The sequence below is a fragment of the Alnus glutinosa genome, chromosome 12, assembly GCF_958979055.1.
Source record: "Alnus glutinosa chromosome 12, dhAlnGlut1.1, whole genome shotgun sequence".
NCBI lineage: Eukaryota > Viridiplantae > Streptophyta > Magnoliopsida > Fagales > Betulaceae > Alnus > Alnus glutinosa.
In genome coordinates, this window is record NC_084897.1 from 6,311,003 (window position 1) to 6,333,443 (window position 22,441).

The 22,441-nt window shown below is 35.6% G+C and overlaps 2 protein-coding genes across 2 annotated transcripts; one reads left to right on the forward strand and one right to left on the reverse strand.

Moving 5' to 3' along the window:
• Positions 1 to 330: 330 nt before the first annotated feature.
• On the forward strand, positions 331 to 9,682 carry LOC133852448 (uncharacterized). Its single transcript, XM_062289208.1, has 9 exons — positions 331 to 750; positions 1,169 to 1,230; positions 1,459 to 1,513; positions 2,008 to 2,106; positions 2,411 to 2,497; positions 3,885 to 4,001; positions 7,814 to 7,906; positions 8,862 to 8,892; positions 9,264 to 9,682. Exons 1-9 carry the CDS (start codon positions 643 to 645, stop codon positions 9,458 to 9,460), a joined length of 849 nt encoding a protein of 282 aa, XP_062145192.1. The 5' UTR covers positions 331 to 642; the 3' UTR covers positions 9,461 to 9,682.
• A 2,066-nt stretch (positions 9,683 to 11,748) lies between these two features.
• LOC133883077 (transcription factor LRL1-like) lies at positions 11,749 to 15,774 on the reverse strand. Its single transcript, XM_062322276.1, has 8 exons — positions 15,637 to 15,774; positions 14,465 to 14,927; positions 13,978 to 14,064; positions 13,722 to 13,877; positions 13,466 to 13,531; positions 12,431 to 12,496; positions 12,272 to 12,331; positions 11,749 to 12,103 (listed from the first exon to the last, which is right to left on the reverse strand). The coding sequence occupies exons 2-8, from the start codon at positions 14,867 to 14,869 to the stop codon at positions 11,939 to 11,941; spliced, it is 1,005 nt and encodes a 334-aa protein (XP_062178260.1). The 5' UTR covers positions 14,870 to 14,927; positions 15,637 to 15,774; the 3' UTR covers positions 11,749 to 11,938.
• Positions 15,775 to 22,441: the final 6,667 nt, after the last annotated feature.

The window sequence follows — 22,441 nt, forward strand, 5'->3', positions numbered from 1 at the left end:
AAGTGACTGTATTTTTTTGAAAAAGTAGAATTTTAATGTCTAACTTACTTACGTTTTTAAAAATTACATTTTCAAATTACACATTTAAAATTGCAAACTCAAACGGACACAATGGTGTGATTGAATATTTAAAATTACTCATTTTTAACAGGATTTTTTTTTTTTTTTTTTTGAAGGGATTATCCACGATTTAATTCTTCTTCTTCTTTTATTTATTTGTTTATTTATTTTTTTATCCAAGCACATCCCGCGGGATTCATAGTGGGAAGTCTCGCTTCGAACGTGGCGCATACTCATTGGTTTGAAGACCCACAAAGTTCAACCTCGGAAAACCAGTGAAACTGATACTCGCGAAAACAGATCTATTGAGACTTGTACGACAGCGTTAAACTCGCCGGAAACCTCAGCAGTCAGCTGTCAGCACCATTTTTATTAAACAAAAAAATGGAAATAAAAATAAAAATCTAAATTTAGAATTTTCGCATTTGAATTGCCTAAAATTGGGAGGGGGATAAATTAAATCTGGCAAAGATAGAGGGGTTGAGGGCGAGATCGTCGGGGAGGCAAGGTGGGAGCGGGAGGGGCGGCGAGGGAGACGAGGAAGACGACGCATTCAGGGTCACGTGGCGCCGCAGATTGCTCATGGCGCTCAAGCTCAACGTCACGTGCGCCTCCGCCTTTAGGATCGCCCTCTTTCTCCTCCTCCTCGCCGCCATTGCCACCGCCTGCATTTCTCTCCCCGTTGAAAAGGTTCAACCCTACCTCTCTCTGTGTATACATCTTTGAATGCATACATGTTTATATGTGTTGGAAATGGCATTTCTTGATATGTATGTTGGCGGGTTAATGCTGCTTTTGGGAAATTCGCTTCTTTTTTGGTTTCTACAGATCTTCCATTTCTTTCATCAAATCATCATATTCTTCCATTTCCATTACAAATTTCCTTAAACAGTTTCGGTACTGTTACATATTAAGTCTGGGTTGGATTTTTTTATTTTTTATTTTTTATACATACGTTGGTAGATTGCACTTGGGTTTGTTGATGAGGCTTCAAATGGGTCTAGTTGCAACCTGAATTTTCACTCTGTGTTAATCATATTTGTTTGTTTTTGTTTTTCCTAATTCCTTATCTGAATCCTTGTGTTCTAAAAGGCTTTGCATTTTGCAGATATTGAAGGATTTCTTGTTATGGGTAAAGCAGGACCTTGGACCTTGGGGCCCTCTTGTTTTGTAAGTCATTCGCTATTGGCCAAAGTTCTGATAATGATGTTCATGTTGCTTTGTTATGTTTTGTAGTCTAAATGTGAGGATGCCTTATTAACTTTTTTTTGGATGAATAATGCCTTCTTAACTGACGAAGGGGTTTTTATTATGTTGTGTATGATTATAGCATTGCAGTTGGTTGCCTGAATTTTGTTCACGTTCAAAGCGTTGACTCATCTTTCTGGGGATTTGCAGGGCCATTGCATACATTCCTCTTACAGTCCTCGCGGTGCCAGCTTCAGTACTTTCGGTACGCTTTCGCACTAAATTTATTTTATTTTTTTCATGGGAATGTTGTGCATTTAAGTTGTTTGCAAAGCAGTAAACTTGTAGTTATTGGCTGTGCTTCATGGCATTAATGAAGCTACTTATACTGAACTATAACTATAAGGTTATCAATTCTTACTTGTATGTACTTCACAATCAAGATTATATTTTAACTAATTTACATCTGATACTTCAAAATCGTGTTCTCGATTTCTATTTACTTAATTCCTTTTGAAGTTTTGGTCCCTGCAAATTTGGATATGATATGGGGTTGCTGGAAAAAATTTTCTAGAGCTTATTTGGTTATGATACTTGGAACTTCCAAAGAATTCCCCCACCCGACGCCCCCATCTGTGACTGGAAAGACACTAAAAGTTCTGGATGTAGTATTCTGGATGAGTTACACTTTTTCTCTGGCAACTGATTTCCATGGATTGAATGTGAGATTTTTACTTTTTCCCCCCCTTCCTTTTCCAGCTTGGTGGTGGTTATCTCTTTGGGCTGCCTGTGGGATTTGTAGCCGACTCTATTGGTGCTACAATAGGTGCAACAGCAGCATTCATTCTTGGTAGAACAGTGAGTCGCCTAAACACTGTGATTCTATGGTTTCTTTTGCATGGGTGTGCAGACATGCATGCTTTCTTCCTCTTAAACCTAATAATTTTTTTTTTCCTTAAAGAGATATTCGAACATGGATGGATGAATATATTTTTGTTTGAACTTCTCCTTATCTTGTTTACTTATCAAAGAAAAGAAAAAGAAATTGTTTGAACTTGTTAGTTTTTGAGCAAATTAGATACTTCGCTTTGTGCAGTTTCTTGTGGATCTTATACGTATTTTCTTTTTGTATTACATATCTTAGTATTGCTACTTTTTGCAGATTGGAAGATCATATGTTATTTCAAAGCTAAAGAATTATCCGAAGTTTCAGGCTGTTGCTATTGCAATTCAGAGATCTGGATTTAAGGCATAAGTTTTTCTGCTCTTTCTATACCTGTGTAATTTCCCATTTGGTCAAATAGTTATCAACCATATCGATCTTGGTTATATTTATATTTATTTTCTTTCACAAAACATTTATGAGTAATGCTACACGCACCTCCTACTCCCACACTCCTTGACATGACTTTTAAAATTACCATTAGATCAAAATCTAATAATAATCAATCACAAACCAATGGTGATTTTAAAAGCTACCCAGGGAGTGTGATAGTGAAAGTGTGTGTAGCATTACTGAACATTTATTGATAGAATGCATGATAAAATTACCAAATGTTTTACTGAGTGAGAACTTGAATATTTGGTTCTCTTTTGCAAACTTATTAACTTTATTAGGTTGAGGTAGATCGTCAAAGACATGTCTTTCTTCTATTGCACTTTTGGTATCATCAAGGATGAAAAATTCTCGAAAAATCACTGCATAGATAACTTTACAGTAGTCGTTTTAAGAAGCGGTGTTTTCCCATAATGGGATTGGCTAAAGATAATGCAGATGGTAGTGGTGTCTGGTTTGTTTAAAGACATTATTTAACCATAGGCAAAAGAGCTGGGAGGGGTTGGGTTAGGATTGGATCTTAGGTTGGATTTTAGAGTTGAACCGGAAAGCTCATCAATCTAGTAGCAATTTTAGGGAATAAAAAATGAGAATTAGGGTGCTCTTGGGTCTAGGTAGCCCATAAAGCATGTCTATGAGCTTTTGAGATAGAGATGATGAAGAATTTTGAGAAGTGAATATTTTGCAATAATGTTATGTAGTTGACAGCTCTTTCTGGACACCTGTAACTGGGGAGAAAGCACATACACATTTATTTATTTTATATCAGGACCCATTTTTCATTTTTGTATTTCTTTTTGTACATTAGAAACTATTATAGCCTTTTTGTGTCTTATATGAGATAGTTAACTTTTATATAAGATAAGATTTGGAGTTTCACAATATAGCACTACCTTTACCTCAAAGTCTTGCCAATGTTTGAGTAACTAATGGGGTTTCAGTTTGAAAGTTTAAATTCCTCTTTGGTGAGATCAGGGTCCAGTTATGATAATCACAAATCTGAATATACAAAATAGTTAGTTTCATTGGCTTGAATATGGGGATTGGCAGATCTGCAGTTTCAAGGTTGATGCATGACTTAATTTAAATGATTCTTGTAACTAAGATTATCTTTCTATATTTAAAAGCATCCCAAATATTTATCTGATCTTATACTCCAACTCTGGATTTGTATATCATGAATCTGAAATTATTCTTCAAGGACTCACTGCTCTAGTTACTCTTCTTTTGCTTTATTGTACTTTATAGGCACCTCTTTACCAATTATTCCTAATTTCTTTCTTTTTGGTGTTTTCAACAGATAGTTCTGCTTCTTCGGTTTGTTCCTCTACTTCCATTCAACATCTTGAATTATCTCCTGTCCGTCACTCCTGTACACATTGGGGAATATATGCTGGCAACTTGGTTGGGAATGATGGTAATCACTCCTTCTAGCTATCCTTGTTTTATTGATTGGCTATGAAGATCATTTTGATGCATTGATCATAATTTGCAAAGTAAAGTACAAATTGTACAAATTATACAAATTATACAGACTTATCAGAAAATACAAATTATACATAAAAATATTAATTAGGAGAAACTTCACTTAACCCCCCTGAATTGTCGTATCTTTTGCAATTACCTCCCATAAACTTAAAAAATTCTCAATTTAGTGTATTTATCTTTCAATTTTTTTTAATTTCATCTCTCCGTTAAGATTTTTTGTTAAATCTTGTCAAAATTCCAAAAATACCCTTTTTTTAATGTCCGTATTTTGGCAAATTTCGTTAAATCCTGATCAACGCATAAATCCTTGCAATTTTTTTTTTTCCTAAAAAAAAAGGAGGGGTATTTTGGAAATTGACACCCCTCCGTTAGGGTATAACAGAAAATCCTAAAGGAATGGTGAAATTGAAATTTTTTTTTTGATAAGTAAGAAATTTCATTAAAAGCGCAAAAAGCGATCAAGTACACATGTAGTATACAATAACGGCAACTAAGAAGAAGAAGAAAACAGTACAAGAAAATCATTAAAGCTAATCACTAAAGGGGCAAGGAACGTAGCCGTCTAAGAGTACAAAAAATCAAAGAAAAAAGAAATGAGCTCCTCAATGGTTCTTTCTTTGTCCTTGAACAGTCTATCGTTGCGTTCCCTCCACAAGCACCATAAAAGGCAATAAGGAACCATCTTCCGCACAACCGCACTCCAAGAGCGACCACCTGTCCACCAGCAAGCGAAAAGATCAACCACCCGACGAGGCATAACCCAAGATAGACTGAAGCGGCTAAAGATGACATTCCATAGAATGCAAGCGACATCACAATGGAGAAGAAGATGATTCACAGACTCCCCATTCTTTTTGCACATACTATATCTATCAATCAAAATGACACGCCTCATTCTGAGATTGTCCAAACTAAGGATCTTCCCTAGCGCTGCCGCCCAAGCGAAAAAGGACACTTTCAAGGGAACCTTGGTACGCCAAATACTTTTCCAGGGGAAATGAATTGTCTCCTTATAGGCAAGAGTCTTATAGAAAGATCTAACATCAAACTTCCCTTTACGAGAAGGAGACCACCAAAGTTAATCTTACCCATCACGATCTAGACTAATGGAATACAATAAGGTAAAGAAAGAAGTCAAGACGTCCACCTCCCAATCGTGTGCCGCTCGAATAAATCTGACATCCCACTGAAAAGATCCGTTCTCCAGAATCAAATGAGCTGCCACGAACGAATTCTTGTCGCAAGCTATGTCATACAAACTTGGGAAAGCTTCCTTGAGGGGCATCTCTTCGCACCACACATCATCCCAGAATCTGATCTTGGATCTATTTCCCAAAATAAATTTGGTATGGCTACTAAATAGACTCCACCCCTTCCAAATGTTCTTCCATAACCCCACTCCGTGAGACCCATGGGGGTCTAAGGAACACCAACCAGCCCACGAAGAACTATACTTTGCATCCGCAATTGATCTCCACAAAGCCTCTCTCTCGTGCGCATAACACCACAACCACTAAATTGAAAGTTTTTGAAGGTTAGTGGGTAATTGCAAATGTGATGGAAGTTTATGGGGGTTAAGTGAAGTTTCCCCTATTAATTATCTTTACTGTTGATCCCAACTATTTGTTTCAACAACTCACTCTTGTTACTGGCAAGCCCATGTAATCAAATCTCTTTGCGAGCTCTTCACATTTTTATCTATGCTGTTCAACTTTACTATTCTCATTTTGGTCTATATTTTGTTATCATGTCATATTGATTTCTCTTACGTATTCCTTGTCCATTTTTACTGTTAGAATGAGTAGAAATCTTGTATTAAATGTCTACTTTAGCAGCCCTAACTCTTGACGATGCAAAGTCTTAATGTCTTTTACCTGAAGGTTAATTTCATACTTTACAATATAATATAACATGTTTGTTGTGCCTGACTGAAAGCATTTGACAACAGCTACCACCTGAGAAGAATATTGTTGCGCAACTATGTTAGCATGTTTTTAAGATCATCTAATCTACAATAAATGTGTTAGTTGAGACTGATGATCAGAAAGAGTAGAAAGATGAGAATGAATTGGAAATGCACATACACAATATGTGCCCCTAAATGTGATTAATGAGAGATACTAGGGCAGGGCATGTTAAAAACTGATGGACAGCACTAATGGCTATTACAGTTTAAATTCCAATGGTAAGTTGACTTGGAAGTTGAGCCTCTACTACTTGATCACAGAGTATCTTGTCCACCAAATGCCAAGCCTAAAGCCTGCATTGGTATTTTATTTCTTCAATTATTTTTCAATCATCAATATTATTGATCTATATTTACTTGTATTTTAAATAATCTACATATCCCTCACCAAAGTTCTTTGTCAACAAAATTATTTAGTAATTGGCAATCATCAAATTATTTTTCTTCTAATAAGAATATCTCTTTCTATTTTTTTGATAAATGACTCATTTCATTGTTGAGCATAGAAGGGTGTAACCCTAGTATACAGGATGTATACAAAGAAAGTCCCCATATGCTAAAATAAGAACAAAAATTCACAAATTCAGAAAAGTTAGAAAATTGAGAGATATTATACGCCACAGTCCAACTAAAAAGCAATTTGATCAGGGTGTTCTTGAGCCCTTATCTTGTCTTCTCCCGATCTTCAAAACATCTAGCATTCCGCTCTGTCCATATACTCCACATAAAGCACAACTTGGCTACTCTCCACACATCTAGAAATGAGCGTCTACCCCCTTGACCTCACCAACATTCTAACACCTGTACCACCCTTGCAGGCATAACCAAATGGACTCCGAATAGGGTAAAGATCACACTCTCCATAATTCTCTTTCCATTTCGCAATGTAGTAAAAGATGATCAATAGATTCTCCGCTCCTACACATGCAAACACCATTCCACTACTATGACTCTTCTCTTTCTCAGATTATCCAATGTCAAAATCTTCCCACATGTTGTTGTCCACAAAAAAGCTCACCTTTAAAGGGACTTTCACTTTTCAAATACTCCTCCAAGGAAAAGAATCCCCAAAAGTAGGTAACTCATGAAAAAACAACCTCATATCAAATTTCTTCCTCTTTGAAGAAATCCACCGAATACAATCGTCACTACATTGTCTCCATTTGAGTGAATATAACACACCAAAAAATGCAAGCACCAAATCTACCTCTCAATCTTGTACAGATCTAACAAAAGACACATTCCACTGAATAACTCCATTGGAAGACATCATGTTGTCCACAACCCACGCCTTCTTACAACGAGCAATACCAAGCAACTTCGAAAAAGCTTCCTTCAATGGCTGATCCCCACACCAAGCATCATGCCAGAAACGAATTTGAGATCCATCGCCCAATTCATATCTAATATATCTCGAGAAAACGCCCCACCCCCTCCTAATATGTTTTCACAATCCAACACCAAAATGCCCCGTTACTTCCTTAGAACACCACCCACCACTCAGACTATCATATTTTGCTTCCACAACCAACCGCCATAACACCTCCCTCTCTGCAGCATAATGCCAGAACCATTTATCCAACAATGCTTGATTAAACTTAAATCAAATTTCTTACACCCAAACCACCATATTGCACGGGAGCGAATGGTCAACCATTTAACTAGATAGAATTTAAACTCCTCACTTGATTAGTCAGGGTTGGCTGTCTCTTTCTACTTTCTTAAATGATGTGGTTTGTTATGATACCAAGCTCCTTCTTTGCTTCTTATTACAGCCAATCACATTTGCTCTAGTATATGTTGGAACAACGTTGAAGGATCTTTCTGATGTTACACATGGATGGCATGAGGTTTCAACAGCTCGTTGGGTAAGTGCTATGCCGCCTTTTATTTTGTTTAGCTCTATTGTGCTTAGTTACAATATGAAATATCCCTTGAGTTTGGAATTCTCAAATTCCACATTATGTTGACCGAAATACATGTAGTCTTTCAGGCAGATGGGAGGCCTTACTCTATTTATGCGTGCAATCCCTTTGCTTGATGTTATCATTGACCATTGCCAGATGCTGATTGTTTTACCTTCACGCGTTCAAGCCAATGTTGATTGCTAGCACAAGTAGCGCATTCTTTTTAACTCATTTTGCCATTTATCAAGTCTTGATGATATGGTTGCCATATTTAGTTCTTTTCTATCACGTTTGAGAAGAGAGAGATATTTTAGGGATGCAGGTAGTGTTATTAATTTAGTTTGATCAGGAACTACATTTGTATCTTGCAGATTCTGACTCCTTGGTGTCATTACTGGATTTATGCCTCTCTTTTTTTTTCTTTTTCTTTTTTTTTTTCCTTTCCTTTCCCCGACCTAATCCTCAGAGGCTTATCAAACTTAATAGGAAATAATTTCTTTGTCATTACTGGTAGGATTCCATTCACATTTGAGTGTACAAAACTCTTTCTACTTTTTATGTATTGTTTCATTAGCAATTTCCATATTTTCTAGTAGGTGCTTTTTTTTTTCCTCCTACATCCTCCCTAGGTGGAGAGTACCCTTTTCATCATTTTTTTTTTTTTGAAAGAGACCAAAACACGTGCCTTCTTTACTTCATGCCTCTTAATTTGATAGGATCTCATGTATTGTTTCATGTACTCTATTGCTTCTGTTTTATCTGCTATAGATTTCATAGAAGGATGGTATTAGTTATGTTTAGATCGTAAAGCATGCATCACTTTCAAATTCCAGTAGGATGTTGATTGTTGCATATCGTCCTTACCTCCTCCTTCTTCTTCTTCTTCTTTTATACTTATATTAGTTTGTGGATGCAGGTACTTATGGTTCTTGGATTTGGTATATCTGGTGAGTTTGTTCTCTCTTTTGTTTCTCTTTTCTTTTCTTTTCTAAGCTCAAAGAAGATTTGTTCTATCATTTGGTGCATGCGTCAAAAAAAAGGGTGGAAGAAGAAGAATGAGAAATCTTATAATAAACTCCCAGAAGTTGAGAAAGAAATCTGAGGACATAGTTATATTTTAATAAACTTGATACCTTACTTAAGTCACATTTGAGTGAGACTGTTTGTTTTGAACTCCACATTTTTAGCTTCAACAAGCGCTTTAAGAATTAAGACTGATTACATTAAACCTAGGCATAAGGTTGAAGATTCAGAAAAATTACTTCAAATTATGATAGTATTTAAAGATTTACTGAAACTTTTTCTTGCTTGTGCTCAGTGATTCTGTTGATTTGCATCACTAAAGTTGCCAAGGCTTCTCTGGACAAAGCACTGGCCGAAAATGCTGAAATAGAGGGCATCTGGACCTCACCAATGCTACCTATCGTAGCAGAATCACCCCTGGATATCCAGAAGCCTCTCATAATAAAGATAGACTCATTGAGAGAGGATGATGAGAAACAAATGCTTGTTTAATGTAAATTCTTTCCTTCATTAATTGGTTAGATGTGACTTGTTAGGAATGAAGAATATCAAGGAACAGAAAAAGAAGAAAGCTTATGCCGTTATAGTTCATGTATAGAACTCAGTACTCTCCCTTCTCTCCCCCCCCCACACCAAATTTGTAGCTCTTCACTGTCACATTTTAATTATTACAGAGAAATAATCATTTTCAGAAATGTACTTTGAATTTTAGCACATATTGACTCTCTCTCTCTCTCTCTCTCTCTCTCTCTCTTTCTCTCTCCCCATTATAAAGAAAACATTTTCTCAATATATTTTTCGTTTACTAGTGATATCTAGGTCAGGGCCTTTGACACCTAATTTTCATGCAAATACTATTTTGAAGACAAATATCTCCAATGAAATTTTAGTAGGAGTTTACTCACACAAACAGAGAATTCAGAATATGTTCTGATGGTTGTGTTCTAGTGCAAGAAACAACGAAAGCAAAATAATTGAAGCAATTAGCAACAGACAACCGAGTGGTTTAATAATATTTCAAGCACATAATTAACTGTCAATAGATGATTGCACCGATGGTTCAGTCAATTGAACTACTCTTCTTTGTATGAAATATTTACCTGATATGGGTAAATTGTATAGTCAAGTCTGCTATGATATAATGTTAAGTCAAAGATATATTAAAAATATAAATTAGGAAAAAATGCATCATCAGTCCTGTGGTTGGCCTAATTTACAAATAGCTCTTTGTGGTATTAAAGTAAATTCAATGGTCTTTGTGGTTAACTTAATTTACAAATCACTCATTGGATCAAATTTCATTCAAAAACTTGTCAGATTTTATTAGATGCCACGTCAACGCCAATAAGATAGTGACATGTGTCACTTTTAATAAAAAATATAAATATTAATTTTGTTTTAAAAAAAAATAAAAAAAAGGAAAGGGATGGCTGTAGGTTGGGGGTGGCCGCGAGCCACCACCGACCACCCCTGGGGGAGGCGCGCGGCCACTCCCCAAAGGGGTGACTGCCCAACCGCCATCCACCCATTTTTTTTTTTGTAATTTTTTTAAATAATATTTTTAGTTTTATATATTTATATTTATATTTATTTATTAAGAGTGACACGTGTCACTATCTTATTGGTGCTGACATGGCATCTAATTGAATTTGTCAAATTTTTTAGCGAAATTTGACTTTAGAAAACAATTTGTAAATTAGACCAACCAAATAAACTGATAAGACATTTTTTCATATAAACTATTAGAAAATGATTCGATATTTAAGTAATACTTTACCACCAAACTTTAATGCATGTAATAGCTAGTGAATGAATTTGGGAAGGTAGGGAAGGAGGAATTTGGGTACAAAAATAACTACCAACGTTCCTCCCAAAAACTTCAAAAAGTGTTTTTGGTAAAGTTTTGAAGTTTTAAAAAGTGTTTTAAGTTTTGACAGAGTGTAAAAATTAAAAATTGATTTGGTGATGCTGACGTTTGAAAAATGAGTTGCATGTAGGGTCCTCAACAGAAAAGTTGTTTTGTAAAATTTTGGAGTGTAGTTCGTAAACAAAAAAGGGTAAATTTTTTAAAAAAATAATAGAAAAAATTGTAAAAAAATAATAATAATAAAAAAAATCTGTAAAAAGGAGAATGCCATTGTGGTGGCCACCAAACAAGGGTCGGCCTATGGTGACCTGGAACAACAGCACCACCGTACTATTTTAAATTTGTACTACAGATTTTTTATTTTTATTTTTTTAAAAAAATACTATTTTTATTGTGTTTTATTTTTTAAAAGTGTTTTGAGTTTTGAGAAAAATTCGATACTTTGTTTTGAAAAGTGTGTTAGTAGTGGAGGCCACATCTAAGGGTAAATATAGAGTACAACATTTTATTCCCATTTCTCTTTTAAGGGTAAATATAATTGCAAAAAATAAAAAATAAAAAATAATAATAATAATAATAACCATGAAAAGACAACAAAAGCCTCCAACTATAAATATTATCTCTTACAACTTTTTAAGGATTAGAAAATAACTGCACAGCCTATTGCACCACAAACAAACGACTTCACTCTTTCTATATAGTTGTAAACAAAATTTCAATAATGTGCTAGTGTGAGACTATCTTCCTTGAGAAACAACCAGAGTGGAATAATATCTTCTTGTGGAGCTTAAGAAGTTTAACAGGAGGGAAAGCCAAATGCTCACTCACTTGTTCATGTAAAAAAGTGAGTAATATGGAACCATGATAGCATTCATCTTTTGAAAACCACAGGGCATTAACTGGGAATTACACAACTAATACGGTTAAATTTCTCCCACTTTTTGAGTCTTGTTATGCAGAGGAATGACAAGAACACTGAGAGTAAAAGAACATTTTTGTTTAAGCAATTATCTGGATCAGAACTACGAAAAGGAAGGGAAAGAGAGTAACATAAACAAAAGTGTAAGTCTCATGCATATATGAGCATGCAAAGTGTATATTCTCTATATGGCTTGGCGTACTCCTTCAGCCAAATCCATTGGCATCACGAAAAGACCCTTACTTTCCAAAAGCGAGGCTGCTGCTGATGGGTTTTCCTCCAGCAATTTTCCCATCATTTCTTCGAGAGGTTCATTCAGCATCTGCTGGCTAATGAAGTGGCCATATCCCTGCAGGTAATCATAAAAATGTGTGAAAATTCCACACATAATTTGAGACACAAATATGAAAGATTTAATTTGCATGGGGGTTTAATCTGGCTCAGTCCTGTGTTTTTCCTATGTTTTCAAGACAATTTTGGATAAAATTTTATTCGATTAAGCTTAGACGACTAATACCTCAAGGAAAATGAAAGGTTCAGTACTTGATTCACCTCCCAATCTGTTTTGACTCAAATCCTGCACATAAAAGTTTCCCAGTGATCAGTAGTCTCATACATCCAAATATATGTACCTGCGCTTTTGGTTCTAAAAAATGGAGGGGGGGCGGGAAACTACCTTTATTTGAAGCTGCAAATACTTGATATAGTCAATGATATCATCCAGTACAGAAGGTTGATCACCCTAGAAACCATAATTAACATCATTGATGTAGTTCTGATAACATTTTTAAAAGTAATTAATAGGCCATAAAATTACATTATGCCTACACACACAAAAGGAAAAAAATACAAATTTTGAGGCAGCATACATATTATGTAGTCCCAGTTCTGTAGAGTATCATGTTAAAATGAATGACACTAATGCTAGTTATATTTAGCAGAATTAGTATCATGAAATTCAGGACCTTCAAAATTAAGATTGAAATCCCAACAGGAAAAGGCATTCCAACATCGCGCATTGTAAAAGTGGGTGCAGTGGAGTCTTCTTACATACTGTTCATTCCAAGTATTTTGCATCATTAAGCAGATCTTACTAACGAGGATATGCTTGGGTTTGAAATTTCAAAAAGTGTGATATAAACATTTTAAATTGCAATTTTTTAAAAACGCAATTCCAAACGATCCATTATCTGTAATTTGGTTTAAAATCGCATTTTGTCTATAAAATCCTAATGCCAAACGCACCCTGAATGTGATGCATTTGGCCCATGTTCAGCTCTCTTAAAAGTGAGAACGCTGGGTAGCATAACAGAATGCCTATTTAAAAAAAAAATGACCCAATCTAAATTGAGAAAATGATAATTGGAATGCTCTATATTTGGAATCACCAAATGGTAAAAGTATTTTCTATTTTATATGGCCTGCAGTACAGAAATTCAGGTAGCTTCTCTTCTTGACAGCCAGTCACATTTGATGGGGGCACAAGTATACATTAATTCACCATATACGCTAGTTCTAAATGTGGCTTATGGAAATTAATTACAGATGAAAAGCATCAGAGCAAGATGGTGCAAAGAGAAGATGATGTGAAAATGCCTATTTCAATATAAACTAGAGGTTGTTAGAATACAAGTCATTTGAAAAAAACTGTTCAGGAAGCAATCACACATGCAGAATTGTCTGCATGTTCTAGCATACACAAATAGATTACCTCTCCAGATTGTGGAAGCAGTTCTCGCAATGCATTGACCCTCTCCCCAATTCGTATCCTGCGATCCTGAATTAAGAAACACTGAATCAGAAAAGCTACAAAAATCCAAGAAATATATGTAATATTCAAAAACATTAATCAAGATGAAGATGATAAATAATGATTGCAGATTCACTTTGAACTGAGAGCCAATTAAGGTCTTAAGCAAAGCAATTAGTACATCAAGTGGTTGGTATAGTAGAGATCTTTTGCTTACACGATCAGTTGTCAGAGATCTCTTTCTTGATGCACTCTGACGTGCTTTGGACAGGAAGCCAGGTGCAGCAACTGTTATTCCATGATCAAGTTGAGAAACATTATAATTTTCTCCAATCAAATCTTGTGTCCATGAATTATGATTCTTGCGAGAACTCTGTAATATTATGGTGCTAAACTATTAAGAAGTGAAGAATCCTTAAAATGAAATTGTGGAATTGAAAGTGAAAGTAAAGAAAGAAGGTAAGTAGGTACACCTCAGCATGGATGGGATATTGTGGAATAGTGGATTTGTTCACAGGTTCTCCTTCATTATGTTGCCTAGGAAACCATACCTGTTGAATCTGGAATCATTAGAGAAGGAATTCAGTAAAGAAAACTATATCTTGAAGATGACTATCTGTGCAGCAAAACTCAATTCTAGGGGCAGAACTTCTTAACCAATTTATTATCTTCTATGAAAGAAAACATAACGCTATGGAAATTAAAGGAAAAACAGCAGAATAATAAAATAGATACAAAGATTTTACATGGTTAGGTATATGACCTACATTCATAAGATAAAGCGCTAAGGCTACATTTTGCTCTTATTCACTTGATTATGTTACAATACAAGAGACTCCTATTTATAAGAGAATTGGGGTAGATAAGTATGGTAAGATTTGATTACCATATCCTTATGTTTTCTTTCACTAAAGACCACAACAAGAAAATACTGAAAGTTGAAGATAGATATGGCTTTACCTTAGAGGCATCCATGCCAAAGAAAGAACCAGCAGGTTTAGAAGCAGGAGCCTTTCCCAAGCTGTTGTATGATATGTCACCTTGAATTTCAGAGACCCCACCAACAACAGTATGTATTCCACCAACATTGGAAGGAGTGCTCTCTAACATATCTTCAGTAGTGACCTTTGGGAGAAATGTAGAACTTTCGGCGAGATACTCGACATAATTGTGAGACAATTTCGGGGTCTGAATCCACTCATAAGGTAAAGGCAGAGCATTAATCTGTCCCCCACTTTTTCCATCCGCAAAAGCCAAGTGGTGGGCTGGAACATCTTCAGGTAGATGAGAGACTTCATTGGCTTTTCCACCAAAGTTCATAGACATCAAATGCAGAAGGTTGTCATTGCCACTTTGTTCTTCCATATTTCTCTTCTCAGGGCATAGATTTCTTGAGCCTTTACTAGCAAGGAAATGGCATGAACTACGATCCAAATAGTCAAATCATCATAAAATGGCCACGCCAAGTGCAAATTAAGAATAATAAGCTTCTGAATACCATATCCATCAACAAACAACCAACGATAGTGGCATGGTTCTCCTTTTTATGTTAATAATACTTGCACAACAATTCAACAATTGTGCTACAACAATTCAAAGCTAAAAGTTCATAGAAAAAAAAAAAAAAAACACTATTTTGTAACTAGTCATGAACAAAAGATGCCACCTAGTCTAGTGGTAGAGCCTGGGCCTTTTCATTTACTTATTAATGGGTTTGAGAAAAGAAAAGATAACACAGACTACCCATCTTTGTGCTACTTCTAACCCACTAAAATGCAAAGTTTACCCAACAAATAATACCAACAAAGCTGTAATACAAGTATTTGTAAGAAACCCCATTAGTTTGGTCCATTTCTTTACTGGGTCAAGAACTCACTCATTAAAAAAAACAAAGAACCTACCAATGGCCATACTCCATCCAAAAGCTTCATGGCATCATAACTAACAAGTGCAAACGAGTCATGCTCACCCACAATGCAATCATAACAGATAAACAGAACCAAATCTTCCATAATAATAGCAACAAATCGTTCAAAAAACAAAGATTATGAAGGATTTCCTTCGGTTATTTAAGGAAAAAAGAAAACTTTGATTAAGATTTGAGTACTTTGAGTAGTGTAAAAGAGAAATACCTAGTGGGTACTACTCAGCCTGAAGATGTGGCCTGTGTGTGAGCTTTGAGGCTGTTTGTGTATGAAACAGAGAAAGAAGAAACCAAAATGTAATGGGAAGAAAAGAAAATGGCGGTGAAGTGCGCCCCTGCCTTTTTGATCACGCTTCCTCTGTTGCTGTACTACTGGTACGTACCATGTCAATGGGCTGGTCGAGGGAGAGACAGAGGATGTCAGAAAAAACCAATTTTACCCTTATAGCTGTCGGAGAATGAATGGACCAGCAACATAAAGCATAAATAAAATATTCTCCAATTAAGATGTATACTTTTTTGAACAATTAAGATGTATACTTATGTTATGTACACGGTAAAGCAAATTATTAATTGATAAAATTGTTGTTTTATTTATTAATAAATAAATTAAATTAGAAGAAACTACACTTACTATCTTTCACCTTCTACCTAAATTGTAATATTTCTCTAAACTTTATGAAGTTGTAATAGACCTCCTTTAACTACCTAGCTCTTTCACTTAACATCCCCCGTTTAGAATTTTTGTTAAATCCGATGGAAAATGTCGTGCGATACACGTGACTCAAAATGTCCATTAGACCCCTTTCACCATATAAAAGAAAGAAAAAAAAAACATTCCATGGGGAGGAGTGAGTATCCATAGTTTTTTTTTTTTTTTTTTTAACCCAAGGATATAATTCTATTTTAACGCATATAATAGGGTGTATAATGGACATTTTTACATAACATGTCGGCCACACAATAAATTTTTCATCCAAGTTAAGAGAAAATGCTGATGAAAAAGGCAAATAAAAGTGTTTGATAGTCTAAAATGGCTCTTGCGACTTTTAAAAGTTTCGTACAACATTGCAAATTAATTGATAGTTAAAAAAGATAAGTGTAGTTTCCCCACTAAATTATTATCTTATTTGCAGTAATTGTATTAAGTTAAATTGATTCAACTAAATTTTGATATCGATTGGATTACAAACCGTGTAACATTTTATTCTATTGTTAATATAGGTCAAAATTGTGTTATGGTTTTGGAGGGAGAATCCAGTTAAAAACGGGCCCACCTATAGTATGTGCCCGCTTGTAGTCGTGGCATAGATATGTAGAAGGAGGCTGATCAACCTCAAATTGATCCTTTCATTGTAATCCAATCTGTTCTCAAATATAATACAATCTTTCATCATTCACAATCCACGATCTAGATTACCAAATTGTTATCATCATCTGTACAAATTCATACGTTTATAGTTCAAAAATTAAGAGAAAAGTAACGGACTTGTTACAAATGGTATCAGAGTATCATATTGGAGCTTTTATGGCAAGCGGCACCAGACTGAATCACTTGGCAAAAAGTTTGGCCACCTTGGAGAAAACAGCAGAACCACATGAGCAAAATTTGTTGCAGTGACTGCTCAGCATAATCAGGACTTGGATGCATTGGATTTTCGATTGGACAAGAAGTTTGATATAATATTGGCTCAGATGCAAAATCTTGTTGTATTCAAAGAGAGAAGTCCAACTCCAATAGAGCCTATTCATATCAACAAAGATGTAGAGAAAATCCATCAAAGGGGGGAACAATCAGGGTATAACAAAGGAAGATGTCAGTAGGGTGAAGGGAGTAATTCCAAACATAAAGAAATTGAATTCCAACATATAGATAATCATGATGCTAGAATATTCCATCAAGAAGACAATATGTATAGAGGTACAATCAAGAAAACAAGTATGCAGAACAACAGTATCAAGAAGTCAACAATGGATGAGGCATCACCAAGAAGATAGCAGTACATGGATACATCATCAGGGAGAAGGAAATGCAAGGATGCATAATTTTAATGATAGAAATACAAGGCATTACCAACAAGAAGATCACAATAGCATCTTTCCAAGGTTAGTTAAAATGAACTTTCCTAAATTTGAGGGTATTGAACCTTCCGATTAGATATATAATGCAAACCAGTATTTCTTTGTCCATTAAACTCTATGTGACTACAAGAATTGATTTGCTTCTTTTCATATGGAAGGAAAAGCCTTAGTGTGGTTCCATGATATGAACAAATTAGGTTCTTTACCTAATTGAGAGATATTAACTTAAGCATTATTAGATATATTTTACCCTAGTGATTATGATGACCCAATGGAAGCTTTAACTAGATTGAAACAACAATCTAGTGTGGAGGAGCGTAAGTGTAAGTTTGAAGTATTATCCAATAGATTGAGAAATTTGTCTAAAAACTACAAACTAATGGCATGTTTTGATGCAAATAGAATTTTTGGGTTTTGCATATAAGGTCGGATATATAATACAATCCAATTTAACCCGAATTCACCCCAAATTCCAAGTCACTTCTTCAATTCCAACGCAAGTCAGCCAGTGACTTCTTCAATTCCAAGGCGTCAGACTCGTTTTGTTTTGTCCAAGGCCTCCTCCCTCGCTATTAAGACTTCTAAGTCGTCGCAAACAGGATGCTCAGAGCTCAGGTGACGGTAGGTGTGGTTTCTGGCGAGGTTTTGGCTATGGTAGTCCTCGGTGGCAGACGAGCTGAGAAAGCAACCCATCCGTCAGGTCACCGAGCGTGTGTGGGACAATCACATCACCGCTATTCCCCTCACGCGGATGGGCTACTTGATGTCTCCAAGGCGGTCGACGACGGCGGGGACGAGTGTGTTGAAATGGAGCTTGAGGTGGTCACCGAAGAGCCCCCTGCGAGACCCTGAAGTTATTGTCCTTGAGGAGATCCAAACAGTAATCCACCAGCAACGTCGTCTCCGCCACGCTCAGGCTCTTCCGCGAGCCCTCCAACACCTCGTGTAGACGCTCGACACTCGCCATCTGCTCCTTTGTGTCCTTCGCACTCGCCAGCTCCTATGCTTCCTCCATTGTCGCTCAACTCAGGTAAGGTTGAGTGTGTGAAAGAGAAAATGTAGAGAGAGAGAGAGAGAGATATGGGAGAGAGCGAGAGAGTGAAGCTTGGAGAACATGCTGGAAGTTGGTGTTGGTGTTCGATTTTTCTTGGATTTAAAAAAAATCCGCATTTTTCTTAGATTAAAAAAACATATTTATTTATTTATAATACATTCATATTTATTTATATTAAACAATAATTATTTCAATCATTATTCCACACTAATTTTCATAACTTCAATCATTTTATACAACTTTTCATACCTCCAATTATTTCCTACCATTGTTTTTTGTGATAAAAATACTCTCATACAACTATCACTCAAACATAATTTCAAATACAATTTAAACTCTATCAATCACTCAAACATTTTTGTTTGCCTCGGAATTTGCGCACCAAAGAATAGTTGAATTCAAATTTAAAAAAACGAACACCTAAACGTGCCATAAGTTTTTTCCTAAGTAGTCTAATTCACCCCCAAAAAACATTGTTATCTACTTATAGTATAGCAAAAATACAGGAAGAACATGTTTTGAATGGAAGGATGAGTTATAGATACTCTAATTGGAATGTTCCAAACCCGGGTGTATAAAAAATGGGAATTTCAAGTGCCAACCAGATGACTAGGGGAGCCTTAAAAGTCACTGTTCTTGTTAAGAAAATCTCTCATGCCCAAATGGAGGAAAGAAGAAAAAAATTGTTATGCTACAATTGTGATTTTAAGTGGCATGTTGGGCATAAATGTCCAAATCCTAGGGTTTTTGCAATTAAAAGTGTAGAAATTTGGGAGGAAGAGAATACTGGCCAGTTACTGGAAACTATAAACCAAGAGACTAATTTAATGGAATTTACCTACAATGATGTCAATTTGAAAATTTCATTACATGCTATAATGGGAAGCAATCATCCTAAATTATGAGAATTGTTGGTAAGGTGGAAAATCAAAGAGTAGTGATTCTAATTGATAGTGGAAGTACTCACAATTTGTTGGATTCATCCATTGTGAAGAATACTTAGTTGCTGCTACATAAAGAGACAAGAGTTAAAGTGCAAGTAGCTAATGGTAAACAATTGCTCAATAAAGGCATGTGCGCTGGTGTGAGGGTTAAAATGCAGGAATTTTGTTTATTACTGAAGCTTTTGTCATTGTTTTATCAGAATGTGACATGACTCTTGGCATTCAATGGTTAGTCACTCTAGGTTCTATTATATGGAATTTTAGAGATTTGACTATGGAGTTTACTATTGCTAAGAAAACTATTCTTTTACAAGGGCTCGCCTTACCTAATCTCTTGGTGGAAACATAAATTTTTTCAGGGAGTAATGAGGACAAAAAATGAGTTTTCTTGCAGTTATTAGAAAATGTTGAAGATTCCTTGAGGCATGAGGAAGTCACGACTATAACAAAAGTAGTGAGAGATTTTAGGGATGTTTTTCAGGAATCAACAGGTTTACCACCTAGTAGATCCCATGATCATGCCATTTTGCTCAAACAAGATGCAAAACCAATATGTATTAGACCCTATCAGTATCCGTATTTTAAAAAAGAAGAGATAAAGAAGATTGTTAGGGAGTTACTGGAGACAAGAATCATTAAACCTTCTCAAAGCCCCTTCTCATCTCCTGTGTTGTTGGTCTGGAAAGCTGATGGGTTGTGGAGGATCTGTATGGACTATAAAGCATTGAATAATGAAACAATCAAAGACAAATTCTCAATACTGGTTATAGATGAGCTTTTGGATGAGTTACATGGCTCTAAAATTTTCTCTTAGCTAGATTTGAGGTCGGGATACAATCAAGTTCGTGTTAAACCAAAAGATGTACCTAAAATTGCATTTAGGACCCACGAATGACATTATGAGTTTCTAGTCATGCCCTTTGGATTGATTAATGCTCCAACAACTATCCAGAGTTTGATCAATGATATTTTTCGACATTACTTAAGAAAATTCATATTAGTGTTCCCTGATGACATTCTAGTTTATAGTCAAACTGTAGAAGACTATTAGCAACACCTAAGGTTGACTTTGTAGATCTTAAGGCATAATCAACTTTATGCTAAGAAGAGCAAGTGCAGATTTAGGTGCTCTGAAACTGATTACTTAGGCCATATAATTTCAGCAGGAGTGAAAACAGATTCAAAAAAATTGAAAGTCATAGTGAAATGGCCTAAACCTAAATCATTAAAGGCCTTAAGGGGGTTCCTAGGGCTAATATGCTATTATAGGAAGTTTGTGAGAGGTTATGACAACATTGTAGCACTCCTAATTCAACTATTAAAGAAACATTCTTTTCCTTGGAGTGAAAAAGTTGAGAGAGTTGTTGAAGAGTTGAAGAAAGCAATCACCAATCTGCCAGTTTTAATCTTATTGGATTTCTCTCATCCATTCATCATTGAGTACGATGCTTCAGGAAGAGAAATTGGAGCAATATTGATGCAAAAGTAGAGACATATTGTTTTTTTTAGCCAAGCCTTAAAGGGGAGGTTTTTTTTAATGTCAACATTTGAAAAGGAACTTGTGGCTTTAGTGTCAGCTGTGAAGAAGTAGCGACCTTATCTACTAGGTCACCCCTTTAAAATAAAAAATGACCATCAAAGTCTGAAGTTTCTTTTGGAACAGAAGATATGAACACCTATGCAGTAGATGTGGGTTTCTAAATTACTTGGCTATAATTTTTTGGTGGAGTACATTCAAGAAGAAATGAAGAAGAGGGCAGGAGATAACACTATCAATAATATCTTACCCGACTTTAGAATGGTTGACAAAATTGAAGAACAATTACATGTCTGACCCTCATATGCAAGAAATATTTAAGAGAGCTCGAGATGGTAGTCTCCAAAACAAAAAATTTACCTTAAGGGATGACATCCTATTGTACAAACAAAGACTGTACATAGGTACGACCCTTAAGAAAAAGTATTGCACTTTGTGCATGCTAGTTCTGTAGCAGGCCATGCAGGTTAAGATAAAACCATCAATAGAGTTAGAAAATATTTCTTTTGACCAAGGATGAAATCAAACATTAAGCAATTCATTCGGGAATGTGATACTTGTCTGAGGGTGAAATATGAAAATGTATCTCTAGCAGGGTTGCTACAACCCTTACCCATTTTAGCTAGACCATGGCTAAGCATTTCTATGGACTTTAATTATAGAAGGCTTGCCATTTTGTTCAGGATACAGTGTCATTTGGGTGGTGGTAGACAGATTAACAAAATATGCACACTTTTTACCTTTGAAGCATCCATATACAACAGAAAAATTGGCTTAGCTATTCATTAGTCAATTATTCAAACTTCTTGCATGCTTACATCTATCATATCAGATAGAGATTCAACATTCACAAGTAAATTCTGGACATAAATTTTTAAAGCACAAGTAGTTTTTGGCATTCAGCATGTCATATCACCCTCAAACAGACGACCAATCAGAAGCAGTGAATAAGTATGTGCAAAACTGTCTTAGTTGCATGATAGGTGACAAACCTAAAGAGTAGGTTCATTGGCTACCTCTAGCAGAATATTGCTATAATACATCATTTCATCACTCTACCAAAGTGACTAATTTTGAAGCAATGTTTGGATACTTACTTACATGCCGGGGATTGCTCAAATAGCAGCTGTGGAAGATCAGTTGAAGCACATAAATGAAGTGTTAAAGCTATTAAGAGAGAACCTACAAAGAAGTAATAATAGAACGAAAAAAATACACAGATCTAAAACATATTGAAAGAAGTTTTGAAGAAGGGGCTTGGGTTTACTTACGCTTACAACCTTACTGACAGCTATCGATGGCTTTTAGAAGAAATCTTAAGCTCTCTCCTCGTTTTTATGGCCCTTTTCGGATTTCACAAAAAATCGGAGAGGTCGCGTGCAAACTCGATTTACCA